General features: G+C 41.9%; 1 protein-coding gene across 7 annotated transcripts; it reads right to left on the bottom strand.

Moving 5' to 3' along the window:
- Window positions 1-3,508: 3,508 nt before the first annotated feature.
- On the bottom strand, window positions 3,509-18,724 carry CEP20 (centrosomal protein 20). Of its 7 annotated transcripts, XR_014296020.1 has the most exons (6): window positions 18,639-18,724; window positions 15,010-15,207; window positions 12,430-12,514; window positions 8,295-8,431; window positions 7,126-7,275; window positions 3,509-3,769 (listed from the first exon to the last, which is right to left on the bottom strand). XR_014296020.1 is itself a non-coding variant. In XM_082643799.1 (5 exons), exons 1-5 carry the CDS (start codon window positions 18,664-18,666, stop codon window positions 3,693-3,695), a joined length of 525 nt encoding a protein of 174 aa, XP_082499925.1. In that variant the 5' UTR covers window positions 18,667-18,724; the 3' UTR covers window positions 3,509-3,692. The 7 variants fall into 7 exon arrangements, 6 of the variants coding, with proteins under 6 accessions (XP_082499925.1, XP_082499927.1, XP_082499929.1 ...); XM_082643799.1 differs by lacking the exon at window positions 7,126-7,275; XM_082643800.1 differs by lacking the exons at window positions 3,509-3,769; window positions 7,126-7,275 and adding an exon at window positions 7,514-7,791.
- Window positions 18,725-27,554: the final 8,830 nt, after the last annotated feature.

The raw sequence follows: 27,554 nt of genomic DNA, 5'->3' as shown, positions 1-27,554 counted from the left end.
CTTTCTTCATTAATTGCCAAAACTTGGAAGCAACCAAGACGTTCTTCTAAGTAAGTGAATGGATAAACTGGTACATTCAGACGACAGAATATTACTTAGCTCTAAAAAGAAACGGGCTATCAAGCCATGAGCAGACATGGAGGAAACAAAAGCATATTATTAAGTGAAAGAAAACAATATGAAAAGGCCACATACTGTATGAGTCCAACTATATGACATTCTGGAAAAGGCAAAACTATGGAGACAGTAAACAGATCAGTGGTTGCCAGGAGTTAGAGGAGAAAGGAGCGATGAATAGAGCACAGAAAATTTTTAGGGCAGTGAAATTACTGATACTGTAATGGTGGGTGGATACGTATCACTATATATTTGTTCAAACCCATAGGCTGTACAACACCAAGAGTGAACCCTGAGGTCAACTACGGTCTTTGAGTAATAATGATGGGTCAATGTAGGTTCACTGATTGTAACAAATGTACCACTTTCGGGGGTCATGTTGATAACAGGGGAGCCTGTGTGTGGGGAAAGAGGGTATGTGAGAACTCTGTACTTCACACTCAATTTTGCTGTGAACCTAAAACTGCTTTAAAAAATTGTCTATTTTTTTAAAGATAATTTTACCTCACTTTCATTTAAAAAAAAATTAATGAAGACCACACAATCCTTGCAGAATGGTTGTTACAAAAATGAAATGCCAAGTGGCTGGGAAGCATTGTCCTAAATGCCTTTAAAGGCATATTTTCACAAAATGTTAATCATTCATGTACACTTGGCTCCAGGTTAAAAGAACACATCAAATTTTACATAATCATACAGGCATGTGAGTCATATATAAATGTGTTCTTGCACATAATTATAAAGCTATTAGTTTATTCTAAGCAAGCATATATGCTAAGCTTAAATTTATCATCCTCAAACGCCACCTCTGCTCTTGCTATGAGTTTTTACATTGCCAAAGTTTTAAATGTCTACTTTTCCTAAATCCCTCTTCAAGTCCAATTCCCAACCTATTTTTGTATAAGTTTTCTCCTAAAACTTCTCCTGCATGTCTGGAGGATAACTTCTCCCAACAACCTCATGAAAACCACCAGCAATGATGTATTAATTTAGTTTATGAGTTCGTGAGAAGAGTTTGATGGGTCCTCTATGTTTATTTTTGTCTTTTCCTTCCTTGAATTTAAGTGTCTCAGCTCAGGAACCTATTTAAACTACAAGAACATATGGGAATTCCCTGGCGGTCCAGTGGTTAGGACTCAGAGCTTTCACTGACACGGCCCGGGTTCAATCCCTGGTCAGGGAACTAAGATCCCACAAGGCGCACGGCATGGCCAAAAAAAAAATACTACTACTAAATGCACTTTTTCAAGCCATATGTGGCCCCACAGATTATGATACTGTCCCCTCAGAGAATAACACCACCAGCCCCTACCACTTCCACCCTATGAAGAATAATTGTCCCAGGGTGATATGGCTGATGCCAAGTACCCTCAACCTTACTCTGCATCCTCCAACAACTAGGTTCCTGGAGATCCCGAATGAAGGCCTAGGCAGCCATCGCCAAGCCTTCTTCTGGTTCCAGTGGACACCTCTTGATGACAGAAGTCAGAGAAACGCCCTTTGCACAAAGGTGAGTTGCTTAAATTTTTTTTTTTTTTATTAAATGATATACTGAAAGTATAATAGTTGCCTAGGTACAAACCAGTTATAGAATAATGCATACAAATGCGCTATAGACTACATGTGACAATTCTGTTTAGCTTCTATTTTGATTATTTTATATCAGTATCCAAAATGACAAACTCTAGCATTTTTTCTTAACCTAGTCCTGCATGATTGCAATTCCTGAGGTAAACAGTGTCCACTACCAACATCCCTGCATGTAAACTAAATCCTCTGAGAAGAATTCAGATATTTATACTCCCCATACAATACAATGGAATTCATAATTGTAATCAGGTACTATAGATTTCATTTAAAAAATGGAAATGAGCCCTTATAATACTTCTACATCTGTATATGTAATTTTAGCCCACCAATAGGGCCTCTCAAAATCCTTTGACTTGTAAAGTATGGTTTAAAGCAATTTCTTTAATAACTTTCTGCATTCAGATAAAAATTCTTGGTTAATCTGTAAGGACTGAACCCTGACTAGCACCAAAAATAAAATCAAGTTTCAATAATTTCCAAAAGCAGCACAGAATCTATACCCTGAAAAGGACGCCAATTCTGTCATCTACAGCCCTTATCACCTTCCCTGTCGAAAATGTTTAAGCTAAATGTTGTCAGCGTACAGGCGCCCATGCAGTTTTGTTCTGAATACACCTTATGATTTGTGCCAATCCGGTGTCTACTATAATAGTTTGTTGTTTTCAGTGAAATCAGCCTGAAGACTCCACATTATAAAAATGTCAATAAATATCAAAGTAGCATTTTAGAGATGGCACTATAAGAGCTCTTACTATTTTTCTACCCCAAGAATAGAAATCGACATTTAATAAGACATTCAGAGCCCATACAAGTAAGGGTTGGCCCTTTCATAGCTCATCTTCTAATTGCACAACTGAAGGCCACATGGAGGTTAAACAATGCCATCTTTTAAAAGGTACTTTCTGGTATTTCTCATAAAGCCTGTCTCTTCATGTTTATTCCACATTCTTCACATAATAAACTCTTTGTTTTACTTACAGCAGAATTAAAAGAATTATTCCCCCCACACACACCTTTTAATTAAATCTTCTAGAAGCCAAACTGTCTAAGGAAAGAAAAAGTACGTCGTTACCAAGTTTTTTGGGTTTTTTGGGGGGTTTTTGTTTTTTTTTGTTTTTGCGGTACGCAGGCCTCACTGCTGTGGCCTCTCCCGTTGCAGAGCACAGGCTCCGGAAGCGCAGGCTCAGAGGCCATGGCTCACGGGCCCAGCCGCTCCGCGGCATGTGAGATCCTCCTGGACCGGGGCACGAACCCGTGTCCCCTGCATCGGCAGGCGGACTCTCAACCACTGCGCCACCAGGGAAGCCCATTACCAAGTTTTAACGTTCAAATTTAGGTAGTAATTCAAATATTTAAACCTAATTATAAATGCTGAAAAATAGCTAGTTCCACCCCTAAAAACAATCAAACTTTATAGGAATTATAGTTTTTTCTGGTTTTGGTGTTCTTTTAAATTTTTTTTAAAACATGAATGAATTTTCCTATAAATCCACATAATTCCAGCCTGAAGGAAATTTAATTAATGTGCCATGGTAAAGAACAGAGCAGGGAATTCCCTGGCAGTCCAGTGGTTAGGACTCAGAGCTTTCACTGCTGGGGCCTGGGTTCAATCTCTGTTTGGGGAACTAAGATCCTGCAAGCCATGTGCTGCAGCCAAACAAAGAACAGAGCATATGGCTATAAAGACCTGATTTTTTTTTTAGAAGAATTTATAGGGTACTAAAAACCCCTTTCATTTCTCAAAAATTTAGAGGCCTTTAAAATCTTCCTAAAAACAACACATTTTCTTTCAAGTCAAATCTGGTAAGCTAGATGACAGAGTTAGCTTTTATTCACAAATGCAGTAAAACACAGGGGCTAAAGGTTTTGCAGAAACTCACATTTCCACAAAGTACAAATACTGGTGATGAATTCTGGTAACATTAGGAGAATAAACAAGTTATTTAATGCATACAAGTTTATAAAGAATGTCCCAAATGGAAATGTCATCTCTTCATTGCGGGAGAAGGGTGCAGGTTTTCAGTGTTAGCGCTCCTCCCCTGCTCCTTCTGTAGGTGGTCCTCTGCAATGAACAGAAGCAAAGGTCAGTACTCATCCCAAGTAAAAATGGGCAGCAGGCAGACTTATCTACATACATTATAGGATGTTATATATTTAATATTGTGTGGGTTCTTTAGATGGCTTAGGACAATTTAAAAAAGGTTTTTTTTTAAACACTATTGAAGAAATGAGAAATGTTTAGTACTAGGGACTCACTCTAATTTTTCACAAGTGTTTCCTGACTTTTTATTTTTCTTTTTATTTATTTTTGGCTGTGTTGAGTCTTCGTTGCTGCGCGTGGGCATTCTCTAGTTGCGGCAAGCGGGGGCTACTCTTCGTTGTGGTGCGCGGGCTTCTCACTGCAGTGCCTTCTCTCATTGTGGAGCATGGGCTCTAGGCACGCAGGCTGCAGTAGTTGCAGCACATGGGCTCTAGAGCACAGGCTCAGTAGTTGTGGCACACAAGCTTAGTTGCTCCGCGGCATGTGGGATCTTCCCGGACCAGGGATCGAACCTGTGTCCCCTGCATTGGCAGGCGGATTCTCAACCACTGCGCCACGGGGGAAGCCCCTATTTTTAAGTGAATAGAGTACACCCTGGAATAAACCCATGGATAACTACTTACAAACTTACACTGTATGTAAGGAATGGGAATTCACAAGAAAGGACTGTGTATTCAATTAGTATTTTGAGGGATGCCAAAGCTCAACTAAAAAGAAAAAAAAACAAAAACAAAAAACTTTTCTTCAAATAGAAATCCTCCCAGCAGCACCCTCTTGCGGCAAGAAGAAAACTAGCATGGTTTACAACTTCCTACCAAAATCAGAAAACCCTCCGAGAAACTGTAGAAAATGTTCTTCAGCCAAAAACAAAACAAGAAAGTTCCATGCAGGTTCAGAGGAGCCCAGAGCCCCTGTGACCACACACTGTGCTCCAGAATAGTAAAGAAAGGGCCCTAGTTATGTCTGCTCCATTTCTTTTGTCCTGGGGGAGAGGGTAGCGGGCAGAAGTATTCTCGATTAAAAGAACCTAAAGAGACTTAACATCCAAATGCGACAAAAATGCAACGCACAGGGACTTCCCTGGTGGTCCAGTGGTTAAGAAGCCACCTTCCAATGCGGGGGACATGGGTTCAATCCCTGGTCGGGGAACTAATATCCCAACCAGGGAACTAAGATCCCACATGCCATGGGGCAACTAAGCCTGCGTGCCACAACTAGAGAGCCCACGCACCACAATGAAGACCCAGCGCAGCCAAAAAAAAAAAAAAAAAAATGCGATGTACAAACTAAATTCCTAAGAAAACACGAACCCCCCCAACCCTAACCCCAATTCCCCAAACACTGTTTACAAGTAAAAAACCAAAACCTTTTAATGACCATTTTGATAACAGGAGACAAAAAAATACAAATTTAGACAAGTTGTTTCTTGTAGCACCAAAAATGCACACTAGATTTGCTAATTCTGAGGACAAGTTGCTGTACACAGTCTTGCTAGTCCAGAGCAGCTCCCCATCCTCAGAGGCAGTGCAGAGCGCTACCACCACCACAGGCCTGGAAAATTCATCCCCCTCAGTGTTAGGCAACTTTGCTGGAAGAACAAGATCAACAATATCCTCAGGGCAAAACCATTTTAGGTTTTCTAGAAAAGTGTTATAAAAGAGTGAAGTATGTCACTCATGCACTTCATACATGTGCAATAATGTTGAGCTGATAATGATTTTCTCTATTGTAAAATATCTGGGCTTTTGTTTATAGCAAACACTACCTTGCTTCCAATACTACAAGCACTAACATCAGCAGCATTAATGAACTGGCTACCATTTCGAAGGTGAGTGCGCCTGTTACATAAACCCTCTTCATTTTTCTTTGTGCTCTGAAAGCTTTAATAAAAGAAGTGCTTTCATGATGGCAGGCTTTGGACTTATCTTCAAATAAAAGAGAACTTAATTTTAGTGTTTTTTATTTCAGCTGGATGACTTTGTGTAGATAGAAGGTATATAATCTGAATAATTATTTTAATACCTTTATAACTTCTCGATGTTGTCAAATAAAACTTATGTATCTTTCACACAGTAAGTTGGAGTTGAGAAAGTAAATGGAATGCCTAAACGTGTTACTGAAACATAATGCAATTTGGGGCTAACAATTCTTCACAATTCATTGCACAACGAGGTTCCTGTTGTGTCAGTAACATTTTTGATGATCAAGAAAAATAATTTGCAATGTCACTGTTCTCCTATTAGTGCACTCATTCTCCTTTCTGAGTCTTCCACAGAATAGGTACCCAAAGCTTTGTTGACTTGAACTCGAATCTTTGATGTCTCCGGCACTTTATACAGATAGGAGCCAAGGTAACCCAAGGACTCTTGCATCCTCTCTAGCACACCCTGCCCCCACCCACCCAACTGGAACTAAAAATACCAACATCATGGGTTTGCTGTGTTAACATGTGTTAATGTGTACAATATCCACTGGTGACAATTAAAGAGAAACTGGCATTATCATATATTCTTGGCAAGCATGTAAAGTGGTAAAGCCTTTTTGGAGGGGAATTAAACAATATCTGCTACATTTTTTAATATGCATATATTTTGAACCAGCAATTCTACTTCTAGGCATCCACATAAGAAAAATACTAATGCTACCCTGCAATACTGTAAAAGCAAAAAATTTAAAACATACGAAAGTAGGACTTCCCTGGTGGTGCTGTGGTTAACAATCCACCTGCCAACGCAGGGGACACGGGTACAATCCCTGGTCTGGGAAGATCCCATGTGCCACGGAGCAACTAAGCCTGTGCGCCACAACCACTGAAGCCCGAGAGCTCTAGGGCCCACGTGCTGCAACTACTGAAGCCCACACGCCTAGAGCCTGTGCTCTGCAACAAGAGAAAACATCACAGTGAGAAGCCCGCACACCACAACTAAGAGTAGCCCCCGCTCACCACAGCTAGAGAAAGCCCACGCGCATCAACGAACACCCAACGCAGCCAAAAAAAAAAAAAAAAAACATACAAAAGTAGATCAGTAAAGAGTGATTAGCAACAGTACTATGGAATACTACAGAAAGAACGAGGTAGAAGCAGATATACATAAATTGATAAAACAAGTGTAAAAAGCAAACTGTAAGATAATATGTACAGGAACAGTGCATATAAATTTAAATATGTAGAAATGACTCCTGAAGGACACCCACCAAGCTGCTAACAGCACTACCTTCTGTGGAAGGGAGGGAAATCAAGGCGCTAGGGAGAGGCAGGGAGGGAGGAGGTTAGAGGGAATTTCACACTATACTACTGTTTAGAGATTTACTCTTGTACCGTGTGTTTTGTTTTTTAAGTTCTTGCCAAATAGTAGGCAATAATGACAGTTCCTTACCAATATTTGAAAAAGAAATTAAGAAAACTTCTCCATATTCTTTAAGTGGAAAGTGTACAGGAATGGCAATCAAGGGTGCTGACTCTGCTAAAAATGATCAGCTAAAGGCTTCAGATGAGTCAATGAACCTCTTAGTCTTGGTTTTCTCAACTGTAAAATAAGAAGACGGGAATGATTTCTTTTCCAATGTTCCATGGACTTAGAATTCTAAGATATATAGAAGGATAACTCCTAGTAAAGTCAGAACTAACCTGCAAGAGATCACCCTGATTCACAAATATTTTGCTTTCAGATCTTAAGAGACAGAGTAAGTATTTAACATGATCAATATATTTTTTTAAATATTCGCAATTATCTCAAAAAGCCATTAAATACTCCTTTTTTAAAATTTTTATTTATTTTTTATTTATTTTTGGCTGTGTTGGGTCCTCGTTGCTGTTCGCGGGCTTTCTCTAGTTGCGGCGAGCGGGGGCTGCTCTTCATTGAGGTGCACAGGCTTCTCATTGCAGTGGCTTCTCTTGTTGTGGAGCACAGGCTCTAGGCGCACGGGCTTCAGTAGTTGTGGCTCGCAGGCTTTAGAGGGCGGGCTCAGTAGTCGTGGCTCATAGGCTTAGTTGCTCCGCGGCATGTGGGATCTTCCCGGATCAGGGCTCGAACCCGTGTCCCCTGCATTGGCAGGCAGATTCTTAACCACTGCGCCACCAGGCAAGTCCCCAGCAGTTTTTGTGTTTTTTTTGCGGTACGCGGGCCTCTCACCGTTGTGGCCTCTCCCGCCGTGGAGCACAGGCTCTAGACGCGCAGGCCCAGCGGCCATGGCTCACGGGCCCAGCCGCTCCGCGGCATGAGGGATCCTCCCAGACCGGGGCATGAACCCGCGTCCCCTGCATCGGCAGGCGGACTCTCAACCACTGTGCCACCAGGGAAGCCCAACACTTCTTTATAGAAATTATATCTAAGAATTTTGTCTAGTCATCTTCCCACCCCTCACAAGATTCTCCTTCTGAAAAGCATGTTTTTTTGAGGATAAATAACACGGGCTAACTATATTGGATATAAATGGAATTAAACTTTGACTCAAAATCTTAGGAAAAACTGTTCCAAAGATAAAAACAGATAGGAAGAAAATATACTTGCTGATAGCTAAATGATAAGTCTCAGCAAACTCATACCCATGTGCTTTCTTCCATTAGGCTGTCTGCCAAGATGTGGGTTTGGAGGCTGAAGTGAGGCCCCGTTCAGAGATGTATTCTGGATGTCATCCTTAGTGCCATGCAAGAAATGAGCTAAAATTCCATATAAAAGAGGTCTATAGCAGGAAGAAAATCAAAGTTAATTCAATTTGAATAAATAGGAAGAGCTTAAAAATATCTACTCTTTAAAAGGTAGCCTCTGACACGAAAATAGCCAAGTAATTCACCAGACTTAAAAGAAAAAAGATGCATGGTTATTATCCAAATTGCAAACTGTTCATGCATTTTCAAATTTAAGTGTACCACTTAACTCTAAAGACAATTTTAAAACCCAGAGAAAACACGTTAACAACTTAAACCTCACCTAAGCTGAAATACAATTTCAATCAATGCACAGGAATCAGCTTTTTTTTTTTAAACTCCAAAGTCCAGTATAAGATTTCCCACTACCTAACATGGTCTGATACAAAACAACTATTCAGTATATACTTATTGGATTAATAAATCCTTGCCTGGGTTCAAATCCTGGCCCTGCCACTTGACCTCAGCAAGTTTCTTAACGTCCCCAGCCTCATAAATGTTTCTTCCTCTATAAATGAGGATAAGCATAGTCTCTACCTCATAGGGCAGTTATGGACGAAATGAGTTAATAAATGTCAAGTGCTTAGAACCATACCTGGCACATATTAAATGGTATATAAATGCAAGCTATACAGCAGTCGGGTAAGAACTAATATTTTAAAAGCTACTTTACAGTTTACAAAACACTCTTCTCTCTCTTCATTTTATCCTCACCTTGTGATGTCATAATCATCATCTCCAATTTATAAATGAGAAAACCACAGCTCACTGAGGATTTGCTAGAGATTGCTTAGATAGTCAACAAACTTTACACTTGAACCCCAAGTCCCATATTCTTTTTTTTTTTTTTTTTTTTGCGGTATGTGGGCGTCTCATTGTTGTGGCCTCTCCCGTTGCGAAGCACAGGCTCTGGACGCGCAGGCTCAGCAGCCATGGCTTACGGCCCAGCCGCTCCGCGGCATGTGGGATCTTCCCAGACCGGGGCACGAACCTGTGTCCCCTGCATTGGCAGGCGGACTCTCAACCACTGCGCCACCAGGGAAGCCCCAAGTCCCATATTCTTTTCCTTACAGCATGCTGCCTGGAGATTTACATTAGTGCCCTTGCACCAATGGAGGCTGCTCTGATGACAATAAAGAGTGGTTTTCCCTTGTTTCCAATATCACAGTTGAAAATATCAATTTAGGATTGTCTTTTTGAGATAATCTATCTACTTATTAGCAGTTGTGATGGTTCAAAGTATGGCATCCTTTCCCTTCAAAAGGTGGAGTCTAACTGCTCTCCTCTTGAGTGTGAGCTAAACTCACTTCTCAGGAACTGAGTAAGGCATTAAGTGACAGCACTTCCAACTTCAGAGTCTAGGTCATAAATGGCATTGTGGCCTCCTCCTTGCCTTCTCTCTTGGTCACTCTCTCTGGGGTGAGTCAGTTGCCATGTCATGAGGACACTCAAGCTGTCCCATGGAAAGGTTCACATAGTGAAGAACTGAGGCCTCTGACAAGCAGCCATGTGAACGTGCCACATGGAAACGGATCCTCCAGCTCCAGCCAAGCCTTCAGATGACTGCATCCCTGGCCAACATCTTAACTGCAATCTCATGAGTGAGACCAGCCACAGAAGCCATGCCCAGATTCCTCTCCACTGATAATAAATGTCTGTTGTTTTAAACCACCAACTTCTGGGGTAATCTGTTATACAGCAATAAATATTTTGTGTAAATATACACAAAAGCAATTTTTCCATACCACAAAGAAACCAAGAGAGTGAGTTGCTCTATTTAATAAGATGCCTCAGCTCTTATAAAGGCTTCATACAGGAATATAAAATAGGTCTCTTTGTCTACTTTAAACCACTGTTTCCCAAAGTGTTAACTGGTCAAAGAAGATTTTTAAATTAAAAAAAATTCTGTTTTCCAAATTTACAATAAAATTTACTTAAGATTTAAAATTTTTAAGACATATTAGAAAATATAAAACTACCACATTTAACTTGCAGCTTCATGAATATTAAGGTTTCTTTTTTCAAAAATCCTACTTAATGTTTTTAAAGTACAGCTTCACAATGCCTTATTTGCAATTCTGAAAAACAAAAACTCTGAAAACTAATTTTCTTCATAAATTTGGCACAAACTCATTTGGTGGTATGGCTTGACCTAACATAAGGTTATTATACACTTTATCCTACTTTTTGTGAAAATTCTGAAGTTTCACTGAAAAATATTAATGTGACTATTAGTGCTACTTCAGACTTCCACTGGAACCTACACCATATACGGACCACATTACTTTTTAAAATCTGAAAACTTTTCAATGGAAATGTTTTAAAGCAACATTTACTTTCAGAAAGCAAACTACTGGCAGCGTGACACGAGTTAGAAAAGAAAGTGACTGGAGAGAAACGGGACAGACGCCTCCAGGACTGCACGGCGCAGGTCGTGAGGACAGACAGGCGCTACTGCACAGGTCAAATTGATGAGACTTGCAAAATGACTGGTGGAGAAGTGAGAAGGAGCCAGAAGTGCAAGAGAGCTCTCAGGTGAAGACCTGAATGGCAGTATGAGGTAGCTACGAGGGGGGCTTGAAGAGATGAAAATAATGGACTTGATTTTTTGGACACACAGAGTTTGAGATGCCAGCAGAAATGTGGGCCCGTTAATTCACGAGCTCTGTAAGATTTAAAGCAGAGTCACCAGCGTGGAGACATCATTAAAGACATAGAAAAGTGGGCAGGGGGACAAGAGGAAAAGAAAGTTATGGACAAAACTTGGGGGAGAGTGCACACAATTTAAAGGAACCCTAAAAGAGCCAATGAAGAAACTGTGATGACCGTTAGGGAGACAGAAAAACCAGGACAGTAAAGGGTCATAAAAGACAAACGGCAAGAAGAAGTGTTTTAAGGAAGAGTTGTCAATATTACAGAACACTGCAGAAACTCAAGTAAAGCTGAGCTTCTCAAATTGGAAATATATACCCACTCTTAGTGCTAGGGGCCTGGTACAAAGTACAGGTGGCATATGATCCCAGAACACTAATTTTACACAAAGGTTTGAGGGAGAGTTCAATTAAATAGGCATGTCATTTAAAACATTTTAATGGTAAAAAAATTATGAAGTAGAGTGAAAAATTTCAATAAACTTTTAGAAAGAGAAAAACATGAGACTTCCAAGAAATTTCTTACTAGGGGAAAGGTGCTTTGATCTATGTTCCCAGGCCTCCTAGGTACAATTTTTTCTGCCATTCAGGGATCCTCTAGAAAAAGTTTAAGAAACACTAAAGTAGGAAAAAATCTAAGAAACTACTAGAAAGTGGTCACTCTTTTTCAAGAGCACAGTTTCAGTACAAACGGTGAGGGGAGAATTTAAAATGCAGAGAAGGCAAAAGAGGGGGTAATAACAAAATGAAAACAGGGGGTTGATCTTCACTAAGTTCAGTGATAAAAAGGAGTTAAGAGGTATTTTTGGAGAGGGGATATTTGAGTACATTCCCAAGTTGAAGTGAAGGAAGCAGTTAGGAGGAAGAGTTAAATGTGAGGAAGAAAACAATTGATAGAGGAAAGCCTCAGTTAAAAAACAAAAGGATGGGGCTTCCCTGGTGGTGCAGTTGTTGAGAGTCCGCCTTCCAATACAGGGGACGCGGGTTCAAGCCCTGGTCCGGGAAGATCCCACATACCATGGAGTGGCTAGGCCCGTGAGCCATGGCCACTGAGCCTGCGTGTCCGGAGCCCGTGCTCCGCAACGGTAGAGGCCACAACAGTGAGAGGCCCGTGTACCGCAAAAAAAAAAACAAAAAAAAACACAAAAGGATGGATCAAGAAGCCAAGAGACGTGACCCTTAGGATGAAGCAGGGGTGCTCAGTCCTCTGAAACCACAGGCATTTAGCACCTACTCACAGCTGCACACCGTGGACGTGTGCTAGATACACACTGGGCCCAAATAAATACCTCCTGAATTTAAATGAAATAAAATCACTGCTATGCAATTATGACTCCAATACAACAATATCTGAAAACTTATTTTTTTAAAAAACTTCTTACATTGTATTATCCTTTGATTCTTCAAATGCATTTAGTTCACGGATGAGAAACTGTCTGTCCAATGGAACTATGGGTTGACCAGATTCTGGGGGGAAAATCATAAAACACTGAGTCTTTAATAATGTAAAAAGTAAATAGGATTTTGATAAAAACCACACTTATGAGGTATACACATTTTTCAGATTTTAGAATGATGATGGCACACGCCAAGGCAGATGCAACTGTATGTGATTTTACGACTTTCAGAATAGCTACTTTGTTAAATACATATTTTAATACAGTTTAACATAAATTTATTTTTTAAATCCCCCAATTTTGAGTTGGGAAAATATTGTTTCTATATACTAGACTTCAGAAGTCCTATTTTCTAAGAAGCCTGTAAATTAAATACACGACAGCGCTGATATCCATTTGGCAGCAATAAATCTAAAAGTACAATGAACACTAATATGAAGTGCTGGCAAGGATACAGGGCAACTGGAACCCTCATACTCTGCCGGTAGGAGAACAAAATGTTGCATCCACTTATAAAGGTAAGCATACACTTACCACACACAACCCAGCAATCCCACTCTTAGCTCTTTATCCAAGAGTCACGAAAACAACGTTCGGCCAAACCTTGTAAATGAATGTTTTATAGCAGCTTGATCCATAATTGCCAAAAACTAGAAACAACCCAAATGTCTATCAACTGATAATAGATAAATCAATACAACCATACAATGGAATGCTATTCGGAGGGGAAAAACAACAGCATGGTCTCAAATATGTTATGCTGAGTGAAAGGAAAAAGATTCAAAATGCTACATCCTACATGGTTTCACTTATATGATGTTCTGGAAAAGGCAAATAATAGTTACAGAAAACAACAGATCAGAGGTTGCTAGGGGTTTGAGGGTAGGAGAGGAGGTTGTCTACAAAGGGACACAGGGAATTTTTTGAGGTGATGGAAATGTTCTATATCGTGATTGTGATGGTAGTTACACAACTGTATGAATTTGGTAAAATCCATAGAACTATATACTAAAAATGGTAAAGAATCTTATATGTTGGGCTTCCCTGGTGGCGCAGTGGTTGAGAGTCCGCCTGCCAATGCAGGGGACATGGGTTTGTGCCCCGGTCTGGGAAGATCCCACATGCCGCAGAGCGGCTAGGCCCGTGAGCCATGGCCGCTGAGCCTGTGCGTCCGGAGCCTGTGCTCCGCATCGGGAGAGGCCGCAACAGTGAGAGGCCCGCGTACAGCCAAAAAAAAAAAAAAAAAAAAAAAAAAATCTTATATGTTAATTTTACCTCATTTTTTTTTAAAAATCAAGACACTGTAGAAACTTAACTATTGTCATTATATTCCTTTCTAGGTAAGCACAAGTCCAAGACATCTAATTGATGATATTTTCATATTCTTCTTTTCTGATTATTAATGTATTATATAGCCATCTATAACAAACTGAAGTGAAGATACTGATATTGAAGATCCTTAAACCAATAAAAATCATCAGTCTTTATTCAGTTAAGGTATTAACATTCAGTTAACATTAAATAAAAGATCTAGAATATTAACAAAAGATCTATCAAATGGAAAGTTCCAGCATCACAAATAAGGAATCCATTCTCTCTTCCAAAATCCACTTCATGGTCTTTCTTTGATGAAGCATATCTCCAAGGCACCAAACAGTCTTAAAGCACAGATTACACCTTGAACAAGGGAATCAAGTTATGTACATGCAAGGTGTTTTTGATCATCCTCCCAACCTCATCTCCCCCAGCCCAGAGGCAATGCTGATCCTGACTACTGTGCATATTCTTCCAGTTCTTTTGCTTTCTTAAGAAATAAAATTTAACAGATAAAGTAAATTTCTTTTTAACTGTTGACTCCCTCCCCACAATACCATTTCTCTCCCTCCCATCACTAGAATGAGTTTGGAGTTTACCTTCCTAATCCTTTTCTTTTTTTTTTTTCTTTTTTTAATTGAAGTATAGTTGACCTCTTCTTTCTTTTTTTATTTAAGTATAGTTGGTTCACAATATTATATTATATTAGTTTCAGGTGTACAACACAGTGATTTGAAATTTCTATAGATTATCTAATCCTTTTCAGAGATCAGGCTTTCACATACATTTGTATACAGTGCCTGATCTATACATGGTAGTAATATTTTTAGGTTTTATCTCCAATGTTTTATATTTTTTAATAAATAATATATATTAAATCTGTGTGTGTGTATTTTTAAAGCATATACATAGAAAAAAGACTGACAGCATATAGGATAAAATGTAAAGAACTGTTTCTTCTCAATACCAGTAAACAAGTATTTATTGTCAGTGCCAGGAATTATGGATGATTTTTCAAAGTATGCACCTAGTTTAAGTGTTTATTGAGTTATTTTCCCCTACAATACAATAAACCTCACGAGCACTTGTTCAAGCTATGGAAAGAGCCCATGGGAGTTTTATGTCCCAGTCATGTCCCAGATGATACTGTTGGTAATGGAATTAGATTTCTAGGCTAAACACTTTCTGAGAATTGGCAGAAGGGAAGAGGCAGATTTCGTATCAGGTAACTAACAATAAATAACCTCTTACCTGCTATGAGGACAGACGCTGTATACTTATATTTGTTGAATTCCAAATACTCCCGAATTAGTTCATTAATTAGAAGGTTTTCATGAGACAATGATGGTCGAGGTTCACTTTCATCATCAAGAGCATTGAAAACTTCAGCTCGAATCCTTGCTTTTAAATGCCCTAATACTCCTCTTTTTTCCAAGGTGTCCTTTAAAACTGTTAAATATAAAATATTAATGCTTCAGTTACAGAAGAAATTTTGTCATCCTTAGCCAAACTTTGAAGAAAAATGCTTAAAAGGTAAATGGCATAACACACACTTTCAACCTATACTCTGACAAACGGAACAATCATCACATTAGCTACCACAAGCCACATTTGTAATAAAAAATAAAGTTCCTGAGTTGAGATGATTTACTATTTTAATATATTTAAGCAAATCCAAGTTTATCCTTCCAACATCGTCACTGTCAGAGGCTGTAGACTGATACACATTCTTTAGTGAAGAAGAAAAGGGGGAGAGAAATATATTTAGCTTACTGGGACGTGAACTTATCTCCCACTGTCTCATATCTTTTCAAGAATGGTTGTCACTGCAGACAGGTTCTGTATGTCACTAAAACCCTCTGGTCCAGAAAGTAGATGATTAAAGATAACAAGTACACTCCAAAAAGGAAGGACTATGTCGTGTCCTTTGTATAAAAACTGATACCCAGAACCCTTGGGAAATGGCCCATTCTGAACAAAAAGGTGGGCTTTTGTTCTGGGGGTGGGGTTGTTTTTTAAAGGCAATTATGAGTTACGTCCTTAAAACAGTAAGATTTTGAAATTGTAAGCCTACTTAGAAATCTAACATGTAACTTTATCAACGTCATCTCAAGGAATCAGGGATATATATGCTGAATGTAATCTAACTTCTTGATAAGCAAGGGTCATTATTACAAATATCAGTAGTTATGATAATAAGATTTAGCTATAAATACTAATATGGATAGGGCTGAATTGGCATCATCCCTTGCAGTGGTCTGGAACCTTTTTTTTTTTTCTCACGTTGTCCTTAATAGCTAAATAACAACTCCAGAGAATTAACACATTTCACCCATAGTGCCTAGAACAGAGAGCTGCCTAGAGGCATTATAACACTGTGCTGTATACTACGGGTGTAATAAATATAGTTTAATACTGTATTATGCTATAAATAAGCACACCACAATAATGACAATTCAGAAAGGGAGCCCAGGGACTTCCCTGGTGGTGCAGTGGTTAAGAATCCGCCTGCCAACACACGGGAGACGGGTTTGAGCCCTGGTCCGGGAAGATCCCACAGGCCACAGAGCAACTAAGCCCGTGCGCCACAACTACTGAGCCTGCGCTCTAGAGCCCGCGAGCCACAACTACTGAAGCCCGCGCGCCTAGAGCCCGGGCTCCACAACAAGAGAAGCCACCGCAATGAGAAGTCCCCAGAACAAAGAGTAGCCCCTGCTCGCCGCAACTAGAGAAAGCCCGCGTGCAGCAACGAAGACCCAATGCAGCCAAAAATAAAATAAAATAAAGGGAGCCCAGGGAGTGTATCCAAGTAGGCATGGACATGAAATTTTTTTAAGCTTTGATAAACAACAAAAACCTGAGTCAGGTTTTGTTGATTAAAGAGATACAATCTAGACTAGACGTTAACCTTTCTTGGCCCTTATATTTAGATTCATCTCCTCAACCTTTTTTGCAGGTGTGTTAAGAGTAGTTATCACCCAGCCAGACTGTGTAACAGGCCCATAAAAGGAAGGTACAGCTTTATTATATTGGGATCATAACCGAACCTCTGTTCTCCAATTCCATCTTTAGAATTTAGATGGAGAGATTTTTTCCCCCCAATTACTCTGTATTTGCACACAGCACAGCCTCGAACTCAGCAAAGAAATGAGAATTAATGAAGCTGGAGTTAGGAAACCCAGCATGTCTCATCACTACCTCAGTGGTAGATCACTAACTCCTGCCTCACTTGTCTTCTCCAACATGAGTTCTATGTCTCAGAGGTAGAACCAAGTAAGGTGGAAAAATGTGAGGTGAAAGTGCTTTAAAAAGGTGAAAGCCCGGGGCTTCCCTGGTGGCGCAGTGGTTGAGAGTCCGTTTGCCGATGCAGGGGACACGGGTTCGTGCCCCGGTCCGGGAAGATCCCACATGTCGCGGAGCGGCTGGGCCCGTGAGCCATGGCCGCTGAGCCTGCGCGTCCGGAGCCTGTGCTCCGCAACGGGAGAGGCCACAGCAGTGAGAGGCCCGCGTACCGCAAAAAAAAAAAAAAAGAAAAGGTGAAAGCCCATATACGATAATTGATTGGCAAGCATTTTCAATGGGTTTCTCTTTAACACTAAGCACATTAAGAGCTGACGAATGCAGAAAAGTATAAAGGGCTCCCTACATCTGTGTAGGACATCCCTTGTCTAGAGAGTTCTAGGGTTCCATATCATCTTGATCTGCCCTCTATTATCATGCTTATTAAAACACTGTACCATGACAATTTCTTTGGAAAGAGCTTCTTAACCTGGTTTATATTCCAAAGTATCTTTAAATCCTCAGAAGTTGCATGCAATATTACAGGTGATATGTGTTTCCTGGGGAGAGAGTTCACCAATTCATGTCAAGTCTGTCCTTGTGGACAGAGGTATGCCTTTTTAATGATTGTTCATCAGTCCTGGGCCACAAATATACATTTAAATCAATAATTCCTGAATCATATTCTCAAATCATGCTCTCCCCACCAAATCTCTAAGAATCACTGATTTGGAGTCTAAATTCCCTGAAAAATGGAACTGGTTTTACTAGCCGGGCAGCAGTATCACTCAGTAACTAAGACCTGCAGGCCTGGTGCAGCATCTCTAGGTTCTCACTCTGCCTCTTTCTAGCTAAATTACTTTGGTCGATCTAGTTCACCTCTCAGCACCTCAATTTCCTAATCTATGAAATGGGCATAAGGTTAATACACAGAATCAATTAGATAACACAAGGGCTGGGCTGTGCCTGACACATAAGGCTCGATGACTTATAACTATAATCACTATTACTTGTTTGGACATCTGCGTCAAAACTAACGGTGTACAAATGTTCTCAGCTTAAGGACTCGAACCTTTGTGGAACTTTTCCTAAAAACACAGGAGAATGGCCAGGCCAGACACCTTTCTACCTCCACTTTTTCCCAATGGAAAGTCGCGACCCACCTCGCAGGTGGTTGTAAGGATGGAATGAGATAAGCAAGTAAATGGTTTAGGATTGTGCTAAACACCAACAATGGTGGTTTACATATTGTAATCATCAGCCCGGAGGGAAAGGCCGGGCTCAGGGCCTCGCCCCCGTCGAGGTCCAGAAGGATGCACCAGAGCCCCAAGGTACAGAACTATAGACCTCTCAGGTACCTGGGGATCCTGGGACCCCTCCTGCAGCTCAAAGCCGGTTTAAACATTGCCCCTATGCAACCACATCCCCTCAGGGCCCCCGCGCGGCGGCCGCCACACCCTCTGGACGCTCCGCAGGCCCTGACGCCACAGAACGACCCCAAAAAGGCTGACTAGTGTTCCGCGCACCCTTCTTTCGTCCCATCCTTTTCACAGGCTGAAGGCCGACAAAGTTCAGCCGGCAAGCTCCCCATTCGCACTCACCGGCCTTCAACTCGGAAACAGTCGCCATTTTTCAACGGCCCAAAAGAGCGCGCTTACGCCGTGCGCACGCGCAGCCCCGCCCCACTCCGCGGCGTGGCCTGTAGCCAATAGGCTCGCCGCTCTCCCCTCCCACACCCCGCTCCTAGCCCCGCCCCTCTTCGTTTACGCTCTCCGTGGTTGGATGGGTGGTGACGGTCCAGAGAGACCCCACCAATCAGCGAGCGCTCTAGGCGGGCCCTACTGAGGGAGGAGGGAGCGTAAGCCCGGGCTGAGGCAGGTCGGAACCTTACCGGGAGGGTTGCTGGCACCCTAGGGCTTAACTTTAGCCTTCATGATTTGCCCACTGCTCACCTCTGCAGCCTCAAGTACTAATTGTTAATAGTTACCAGGGGTCTTCCCTGGTGGCGCAGTAGTTGAGAGTCCGCCTGCCGGTGCAGGGGACACGGGTTCGTGCCCCGGTACGGGAAGATCCCACAGGCCGCAGAGCAGCGGGGCCCGTGAGCCATGGCTGCTGAGCCTGCGCGTCCGGAGCCTGTGCTCCGCAACGGGAGAGGCCACAACAGTGAGAGGCCCGCCTACCGCAAAAAAAAAAAAAAATAGTTACCAGGTATTAAACTTGAGAAGGCATCAGAATCACCTGGAGAACTTGTTAAAACAGATTTCTAGGCCCCACCCCAGGAGTTTCTGATTCAGTAAATCTGGGGTGAGGTCCGAGAATTCCATTCTAACAAGTTACTAAATGATGCTGATGCTGCCGGTCTTGAGGATAACACCTTGAGAACCAGTGTATTAAGGGCTTACTATGAATGAGCCTGACATCTTATAAGTGCTTTACACGCGTTGACATTGATTTCTCTATTACTACTACATTTCACAGGGGAGGAAACAGTGTTTGAAGACTGCAGAGGCGTAACCAAGACCACCAGCAAATGGTGGAGGTGAGATTTGAATCCAGGCCTCTTGCTCTTCAAAGCCTGCTCTCTCCACTGGCACTTAATACTGGCAATGCACATAAGGAATCCAAGAGCTGTTTGTGAAGATGATTGATGAACGAATAAGCTCTAGCATCCCAAGGAAATGAAGAAAAAGGAACAAGGGAATAATGTACCCAAAACTGAGTGTGAGGTTCTATGATTCCAGTTGTATTTCCAGAAAGGTCAACATTTGTGACCTAGAACACTGCCCTTTAAACAACTAGTCTTAACCCAATAGTAGATTTTGAAATCTATTAGCATATCCCAATGAACATATTTTCAATGAAATGGAATGGAACAAATAGAAAACAGAAGTATTGTTTTTGAAACTTTTGTTTCAGGTCTATATGTGTGTTCTGGTTCCTGGTGTATTTCTTAAAGTGGATGGCAGTGAAAAAAATCTTCACAGCCATTGTAACCTAGAGGAACCCATTCCTATTCCAAACTCGATTCATTTTGACCTCGTCGGACACAGATCTGTTCTGTAACCTTAGAACGGTGCTATCCTGTTGCACTTCCCTATTCTGTAAAGCCCACAGTGCCTGAAATCCTAGCCAGCAGCTGAAGAGATTTATAAAGATTAACTAAATTCCGTAGGCAGAATGTTTGAGCTCTTTGGAGAAAAGCTTTTATGAATATACTGATGAGGAACTCAGAGAGAGAGAGGCAAATAATAATGATTAATAGTGGTAATCATACAGTAACTATTAACCTCCATTGCCACTCTGTGTGTGGCAGGCCCTGCTCTTAAAGCTCTACTTTAAGTCCTCACCAACAGCCCTATGAGATAGGTATGCATAGAGCAGTCGTCTAAACTGAAATCTCATTTAAAATTGTAGTGATATTGGGTAATACACTGTGTTGGTGATGATGTGGTGAAACAGGTATTATTGAGTTGTGGCCAGAAAGTTCGTTCTGGTGTTTCCATAAGATGTTACGGAAACACCAGAATGAACTTTTTGGCCAACACAATGCCATACCTAGCTGGTAGGCAAGGAGACTGGCCCCACCTTCTCAGAAGGCTGTTTGGCACACCTAAACAACCCTTCACATCCTTGGCCCATCAATTCTAGTTCTAAGACTATATCTTACAGTTATACTCATACCCGATTATAAAGGATATATGTATAAGAATATTCATTGTAGTACTGTTTGCGGTAGACAGAAATCTATATATACCCATGGGAATGGCTGAAATAAAAACAACTGACAATGACAATACCAAATGCGGGTGAATTGGCATATATTGCTGGTAGAAAGACAAAGTGGTACAGTCAGTTTGGCAAGTACTTATTAAGTCAAACATGCACTTACCATACAGCCCAGTAATCCCACTCCTAGATGTTTACCCAAGAGAAATAAAAACGTATGTCCACACAAAAATTAGTAAGCAGTAATAGCAGATTTATTTGTGATTGCCCCAGCTGAAAATGACCCAATGTTTTCCAGCTGGTGAATGGATATAAACTAGCTGTGGTATATCTGTACCATGGAATATAACTCAGAAATAAAGAGGAACCAAACACTCATACACACAACAATATGGATGAATCTCAAATGCATTGTGCCTAGTGAAAGCAGCAAGGCTCAAAGGCTGCATCCTGTATGATTCCATTTATATGACATTTTGGAAAAGGGAAAGTCCTTTTGGACAGGGTATGAAAAGCAGATCAGTGGTGGCCAGGGGCTGGGGATGAATGAAGGGGATGACTACGTATAAAGATGCACTAGGGAGGCTTTTGGAGTGATGAAATTGTTCTGCATCTCAGTTGTGACTACATGATTGTATATGTTTATCAAAATTCATAGAGCTGTACGCTAGTGCATGTATACCTCAATCATCTTGACTTTTAAAAAATACTGGAGGGCGTCCCTGGTGGCGCAGTGGTTGAGAGTCCGCCTGCCGATGCGGGGGATACGGGTTCGTGCCCCGGTCCGGGAAGATCCCACATGCCGTGGAGCAGCTGGGCCCGTGAGCCATGGCCGCTGAGCCTGTGCGTCCGGAGCCTGTGCTCCGCAACGGGAGGGGCCACAACAGTGAGAGGCCCGCGTACCACAAAAAAAAAAAAAAAAAAAAAAATACTGGAAATAACAATATCATCAGTAGGGGGATTGGTTAAGTAAATTAAGGTAAATGAAATACTATGCAGTCATTCCAAAGAAGAGGGAGCTCTAAACATAATATGTAATTATCAGAAAGATGCATAAATAGAAATTTTTAAAAGCACAGTCCAGGAGACTGTGTGTAGTATGTCACCGATGGTCTAAAGAAAGGGAAAATACTATTTGTTTACCTATGAAACCATTCTCCATATAATTAAAAAACTCATCCTTCTCTGTGATGACCTAGATGGGGGGAAAGAGGAGGAGGGAGGTCCAAGAGGGAGGAGATATAGGTATGCATATAGCTGATTCACTCCTTCATACAGCAGAAACTAACACAACATTGTAAGGCAATTTTACTCCAATAAAAAAAATTAATACATAAAAATAAAGAGAGGGAAGCTTGGGGGCAAAAACAAACAAACAAACCCAACTCATCCTGAAACTGTGCCTCATAGGATTAACAGAAACTGGTCACTAATAGAAATTCTTGAGTTTGTCTAACAGCTTGCTTAAAAACCCCTCTGCTTGTAGCCCACCTTCACTAGGCAAGCTTGCCTTAATTATTTTGTTCAAATTGCATAGGCAGCAAGCTTCATGAAGCCTAAACAATAAGATGTTTGCCTGAGTTGTTTTCCAGGAACTTGGAGTCAGCTGTGTCTTGTTCAAGCTCAATCAGGCTAAGACTGGTTGGGTAGTCCCAACGCTAAAACTGGGCATGTGCAGGTGTCTGATGAATAACCTTTTGATGTCAGAGGGCCAAAAATGCCACCCTCAGATCGTGCTAAGTGCCTCCATTTTTTAACATACATCCCATGAAAAAGCGTGTAACTCAGATATGTCTGTGTAGAACAGTGATTACCTCACATTCTCCCTACCTCCAATCACCTTTCCCCATATCTAAGACCAACCTTCTTTTTTTAATTAACTAATTTATTTATTTATTTATTTTTGGGTGTGTTGGGTCTCTGTCGCTGCACGCGAGCTTTCTCTAGTTGTAGCAAGCGGGGGCTACTCTTCGTTGCAGTGTGCGGGTTTCTCATTGTGGTGGCTTCTCTTGTTGCAGAGCACAGGCTCTAGGTGCACAGGCTTCAGTAGTTGTGGCACATGGGCTTAGTTGCTCCGCGGCATGCAGGATCTTCCCCGACCGACCAGGGCTCGAACCCATGTCCCCTGCACTGGCAGGTGGATTCTTAACCACTGTGCCACCAGGGAAGCCCCATCCTTCTTCTTTATCCCATAAATATCTCAAGCCCCTGGCCTTCAGGGAAGTGGATCTGAGATTTGTTCTCCTGTCTCTTCACTTGACTACCTTGTAAATAAACCCTTTTTTTTTGCTGCAAACCTTGGCACCTCAGCATTTTGGCTTGTGGCACATCAGGCAAACAAACCTGGTTCACTAATAGCTATACATGGCACACATCTGAAAAGATATACAAGAAAGTACAAACAAAAATTGCCCCTGGGGAAGACTGGATAGCTAGGGGTCAATGGTCAGAGAGACATTCTTTAATCCATGGAGTAATTTTGATTTAAAATTTTAATTATGTGTATACATTACTGTGCACAACCAGCTGTGTGCAGGTGAAACTTGATAGCCCTCCTTTTGACCACATTAAGGGTCTTGACATGCTCAATTCTTGAATCGGGGTGGGTAAGTAACACCTCCCTTGACCAATGGGAGCCAGTGAATAATCCATGTCTCAGGTGGACATTTATGAAACATATTCTACATAGTTCCCTAGAGGGTCTCCAGTGGGATTAAGCCCTAGTCACCCAGAGCAGTAACTCACCACTGCACTGATTTCACCTTCTTCCCAAGTTCACTGTCACAGTTCCCCCACTCCAGTTTCTCAGAATTCTTCCCCACAAAAAACTACTTCCAAAATAATTCCTTGTCTCAGATTTTGCTTTTTGGATTAAACCAAGCTAGGACAATTGAAGGAAATGCAGAGTTCTTGAACGATTCTTTATCATCGCAATGAAGAGTTTCAGCTTCTTGACACAGGATCATTGCAACTGATCACCTCAAGTGCAATAAATGGCAGCTCATGAACTTCATGGAATCTGAATTCATGAGCTCTTATGATGACCAAATGGGAATTTTATTGTTGCAGCTCACTTCTTTGTGTGTTATCATTATGTAATGTTGTACACTGATGCAAATATTCAGTTGGCCAAAAAGTTCATTCAGAGAAGCCGAACAAACTTTATGGCCAACCCAATATATGTAACTGATGTGTACAGAGAGCTTTCCAAACAAGGGAAGGAAGGGTACATAGAGGAAGGACCTGAAATGTTTTCTCGAACCACAGAGACTTACTTTGGTGTTTTAATAATCTGGTTTCCGGGGTTGGCTGCCTCTTTCTGTAAATAAAGTCCAATTAGGACACAGCCATTGCCACTTTCTAATGTAGGGTCTGTGGCTGCTTTCATGCTACAAGAGTTGAGTAGTTGTAAAAGACCACTTGTAATGGGGTCCACAAGCATAAAATACTCAATCTGATCCTTTAATAAAAAGTTTGCCAACTCCTGACTTCTTGTTTTATGATTTTTCTAGGCAAAGAGTATATTATTAACAAATGGACCATTATTATTTTCAGAGCAATATCCATTAATAATAAACAGAGCAACCAACATTTATAAGCCCTTACTGTGTGCATGTTATTTCACGTCATCCTAAAAATACTGGGACTTCCCTGATGGCTCAGTGGTTAAGAATCCGCCTGCTAATGCAGGGGACACCGGTTCTCTCCCTGGTCTGGGAAGATCCCAAATGCTTCAGAGCAGTTAAGCCCGTGAGCCACAACTACTGAAACTGCGTGCCCTAAGGCCCATGTGCCTCAACTATTGAGGCCACGTGCTGCAACTACTGAAGCCTGAGCCCCTAGAGCCCGTGCTCTGCAACAAGAGAAGTCACTGCAATGAGAAGCCCGCACACCTCAACAAAAAGTAGCTCCCACTCGCCACAACTAGAGAAAGCCCTCACACGACAATGAAGACCCAATGCAGCCAAAAAACAAAAACAAAACAAAAAAAACCTGGGAGGCAGGTATATCATCCCCTTTCATAAAGAAACTGGGGTTTAGAGAGCTTATGTAACTTTCAGGTAAATGGCAGAGTCAGGACGACCTCAAGTCCACTGACCCCTGCTCAGCTATTTTCAGTTATCCCGAACGAGAGGCACTTCTTCCCTGCCCCTCCCATTGCCCCCGCCTCTTACCACTGGACCTTTGCATATGCCCTTCCCTCAGCCTGAAAACTTCTTCCTGCTCTCTCCTCTCCCTCCTAGTTGATTTCCACTCATTCTTCAGATCTCAGTTCTTCCTAAATGTTCTCTGGCTAGAATAGGTTTCTCTTCTCAGATCTATTTTGGGGGCTGGGAGGGGCTGAGAAAAGGGAGGAATATAGAGACAGGAGAAGGCTTCCAAATAGAGATGCACCCCACCTGGTCCCCAAACCAAGGCTCAAGGTCATGCCCCCATTCTTGAGGGCAGACCACTACCAGTGCCTGGTCCATGCTGGAGTATAAAGGTCCAGACTTCGCACCCCAGCTTGGGACAATTCCGTGGGGACCCCTCAACTTCAGAACTTCCTGTGGTAGGTTGAGGCCTTTCTGGGACCCAGCTTCCTCCTCCCCTCTCCCGACCCCCCTCCCTAGGTGTTGAACCCAAGAGCCCTCCCTAATAATAATCTCACTTGTTAATAATCTCACTCTTCAAGTCGGCTTCTCTGGGAACCTGCCACTCAATCCCACAGACCAGGGTTAGCTCCAATTGCCCTTGGTCCCCTGCCTTCCCCCTTTCTCTGATGACTCATCACTCAGCAATTCCAGAGTTTAGGGCATTCCCTGCATTGCACGTGGAGAGCGGCAGGAATGTAAAGTCACAGTCATCCTCAGAACGCCCCAGAATTCCCCCACACTGCACCAGCACCATGGCAGAGCCACCTACATAGGCTGGAGACTCTTTGTTTCACGTCCGGTGCCCACACTGGACTGCTTTGAAGGACAGAAACCTTGCCTACCTTGCTCCTCTCTGGTAGAACAAATATTTGTAGAATGACTGAATGAATGAAGTCCTGCAAGGTGGCTCATTTTACAAATGACACTGAGACTCAGAGACGTAACTGACCCACAACAATTGACTATGAGTGGTGGAGTGGGGATTGCAGCCCAGCCCTTCTCCTCCAGAGGGACTGAGAAAATGGAACCCACGGAGATCATAGGTCCTGATTTCTGCACTGTGGCATATACATAGTTCTCACATTGGAACGTTGTCATGTAGGAGATTTTAAAGTGGAATTTTGGGGGGTAGGAAGAGGCAGTGGCAATTAATGTAAGTCCTTTAGAGGAAGTAAAATGAATCTGCCAGGTAAAATGACATTCTCAAGCCACTGCCAACAGGACATTTTTGGAGGGATGGATGAGCAATAAATTCATTAAATGCTTTGTTTACCAAGAGGGCTAAGGATTAAGGAATTCTTGAGGTAATTCTTGCTGATGTGTTCTATCAGAGGATCCCAGCTGGACCAAAGCTGCTGGTTGAGATCAAAAGAGTTAAGTGTCCCTTACCAAGATTTAGTCACCTCCCTCCTGGTAGGGTCCCTTTTCTTAGGAGCTGCAGGAAAGGTTGTCTGGAGAATGGGGGTGAGGTGGGGAGTGCAGATGGAATTTTACAAATTGGAGACAGCTACTTTATAGAAACGGTATCCTCAACAGACAAGTCAAGGCATCTTTTGAAAATATGACATGCCTGCACATAAGTCATTCACAGCCTGGGAGACTATGGCATCTAAGCTGCTGAGTCAAAGAGATGGGTCTGAATCCCAGGGGAATTCAAATTCTTTCTGATTCATTAAGGAGGAAAACAGCTACTGTCTTTTTTTGCAGTATTGTTGCACTGGGCACAGTGCTAAAAATAGGAGTGACTTATTTTTTAAATACTTGCCTCTTATTAGACACTGTGTGAGACATTTGCATGTATCATTTAATTGAATCCTCACATTATCCCAGGAGGTAAGTATTATTGTTATCCTGCTTTAAAGATGAGATGAGGAAACAAGGCTTCAGGAGGCAAAGTGACCTCTCCAGGTCAGACAGCTGGACTGAGACCTGACCATTCAAACAGTCTGATGCCAAGTCTAAGTGTTGCCAAACAAAGTTTGTGTGCCTGAAGCATAGTAAGGCCAAACAAACCAAAAACATCAGAGTTTGGAGCAGAGAAAGGTTTACTGCAGGGTCAAGCAAGGAGAACAGGCGGCTTGTGCTCAAAAACCTCAAACACCCCAATTGTTTGGGGGGAGAAGTTTTTATAGGCAAAATTTGGCATGAGGGCTGCGGGGTGTGTGACTTTCTACTGATTGGTTGCTACTGAGGCAACAGGGTGGTACTCCAGGGATCTTGTGCTCAGCCTGAAGTTACCATCCTCTCCCCATGTGGGGGCCATAATTCTGCAGAAGAACTCAAAGATATTGTTATATATATATATATATATATACTCCTTGAGGAGGAACCAGGACGCTGCCCCAAGGCTGCACTATTATTTCTTGACTGCTCCTCCCTTGTTCCTGCATTCCCTCCCTTCCCATATCTGCCCTTTTGGAACTCAGGGAAGGTCAAGGAGCCTGAATGAAGCTTATTTCCTACAAACAAGAAACGGGGGACACAGAAAGGATTTGTACCCGGGAGCCCCACAGGGTCCTGCTCAGTTTCACAAAGTTTCCTGTTTCATTCATACAACAAGTGGACAGACTATTTGATATTCCAGATGGGCTAGACAAACCTATGATGTGTGGTTGTTATAATGAACTTACAGATCCACACAATAAGGACATTTTC

This window comes from Mesoplodon mirus (assembly GCF_964341445.2).
Source record: "Mesoplodon mirus genome assembly, chromosome: 15".
Classification (NCBI taxonomy): Eukaryota; Metazoa; Chordata; class Mammalia; order Artiodactyla; family Ziphiidae; genus Mesoplodon; species Mesoplodon mirus.
The sequence above is the reverse complement of the archived record's forward strand: the minus strand, read 5'-3'. Positions and strand labels throughout refer to the sequence as shown.

Coding starts and splice junctions, on each gene's coding strand:
- CEP20 (XM_082643799.1), bottom strand. CDS start 18,666: ATGGCGACTGTTTCCGAGTTGAAGGCCG. Junction 12,515..15,009: donor AGCGTCTGTCCTCATAGCAG/GTAAGAGGTTAT, acceptor TTTTCCCCCCAG/AATCTGGTCAACCCATAGTT. Junction 3,770..8,294: donor TAATGGAAGAAAGCACATGG/GTATGAGTTTGC, acceptor TGTTCATTGCAG/AGGACCACCTACAGAAGGAG.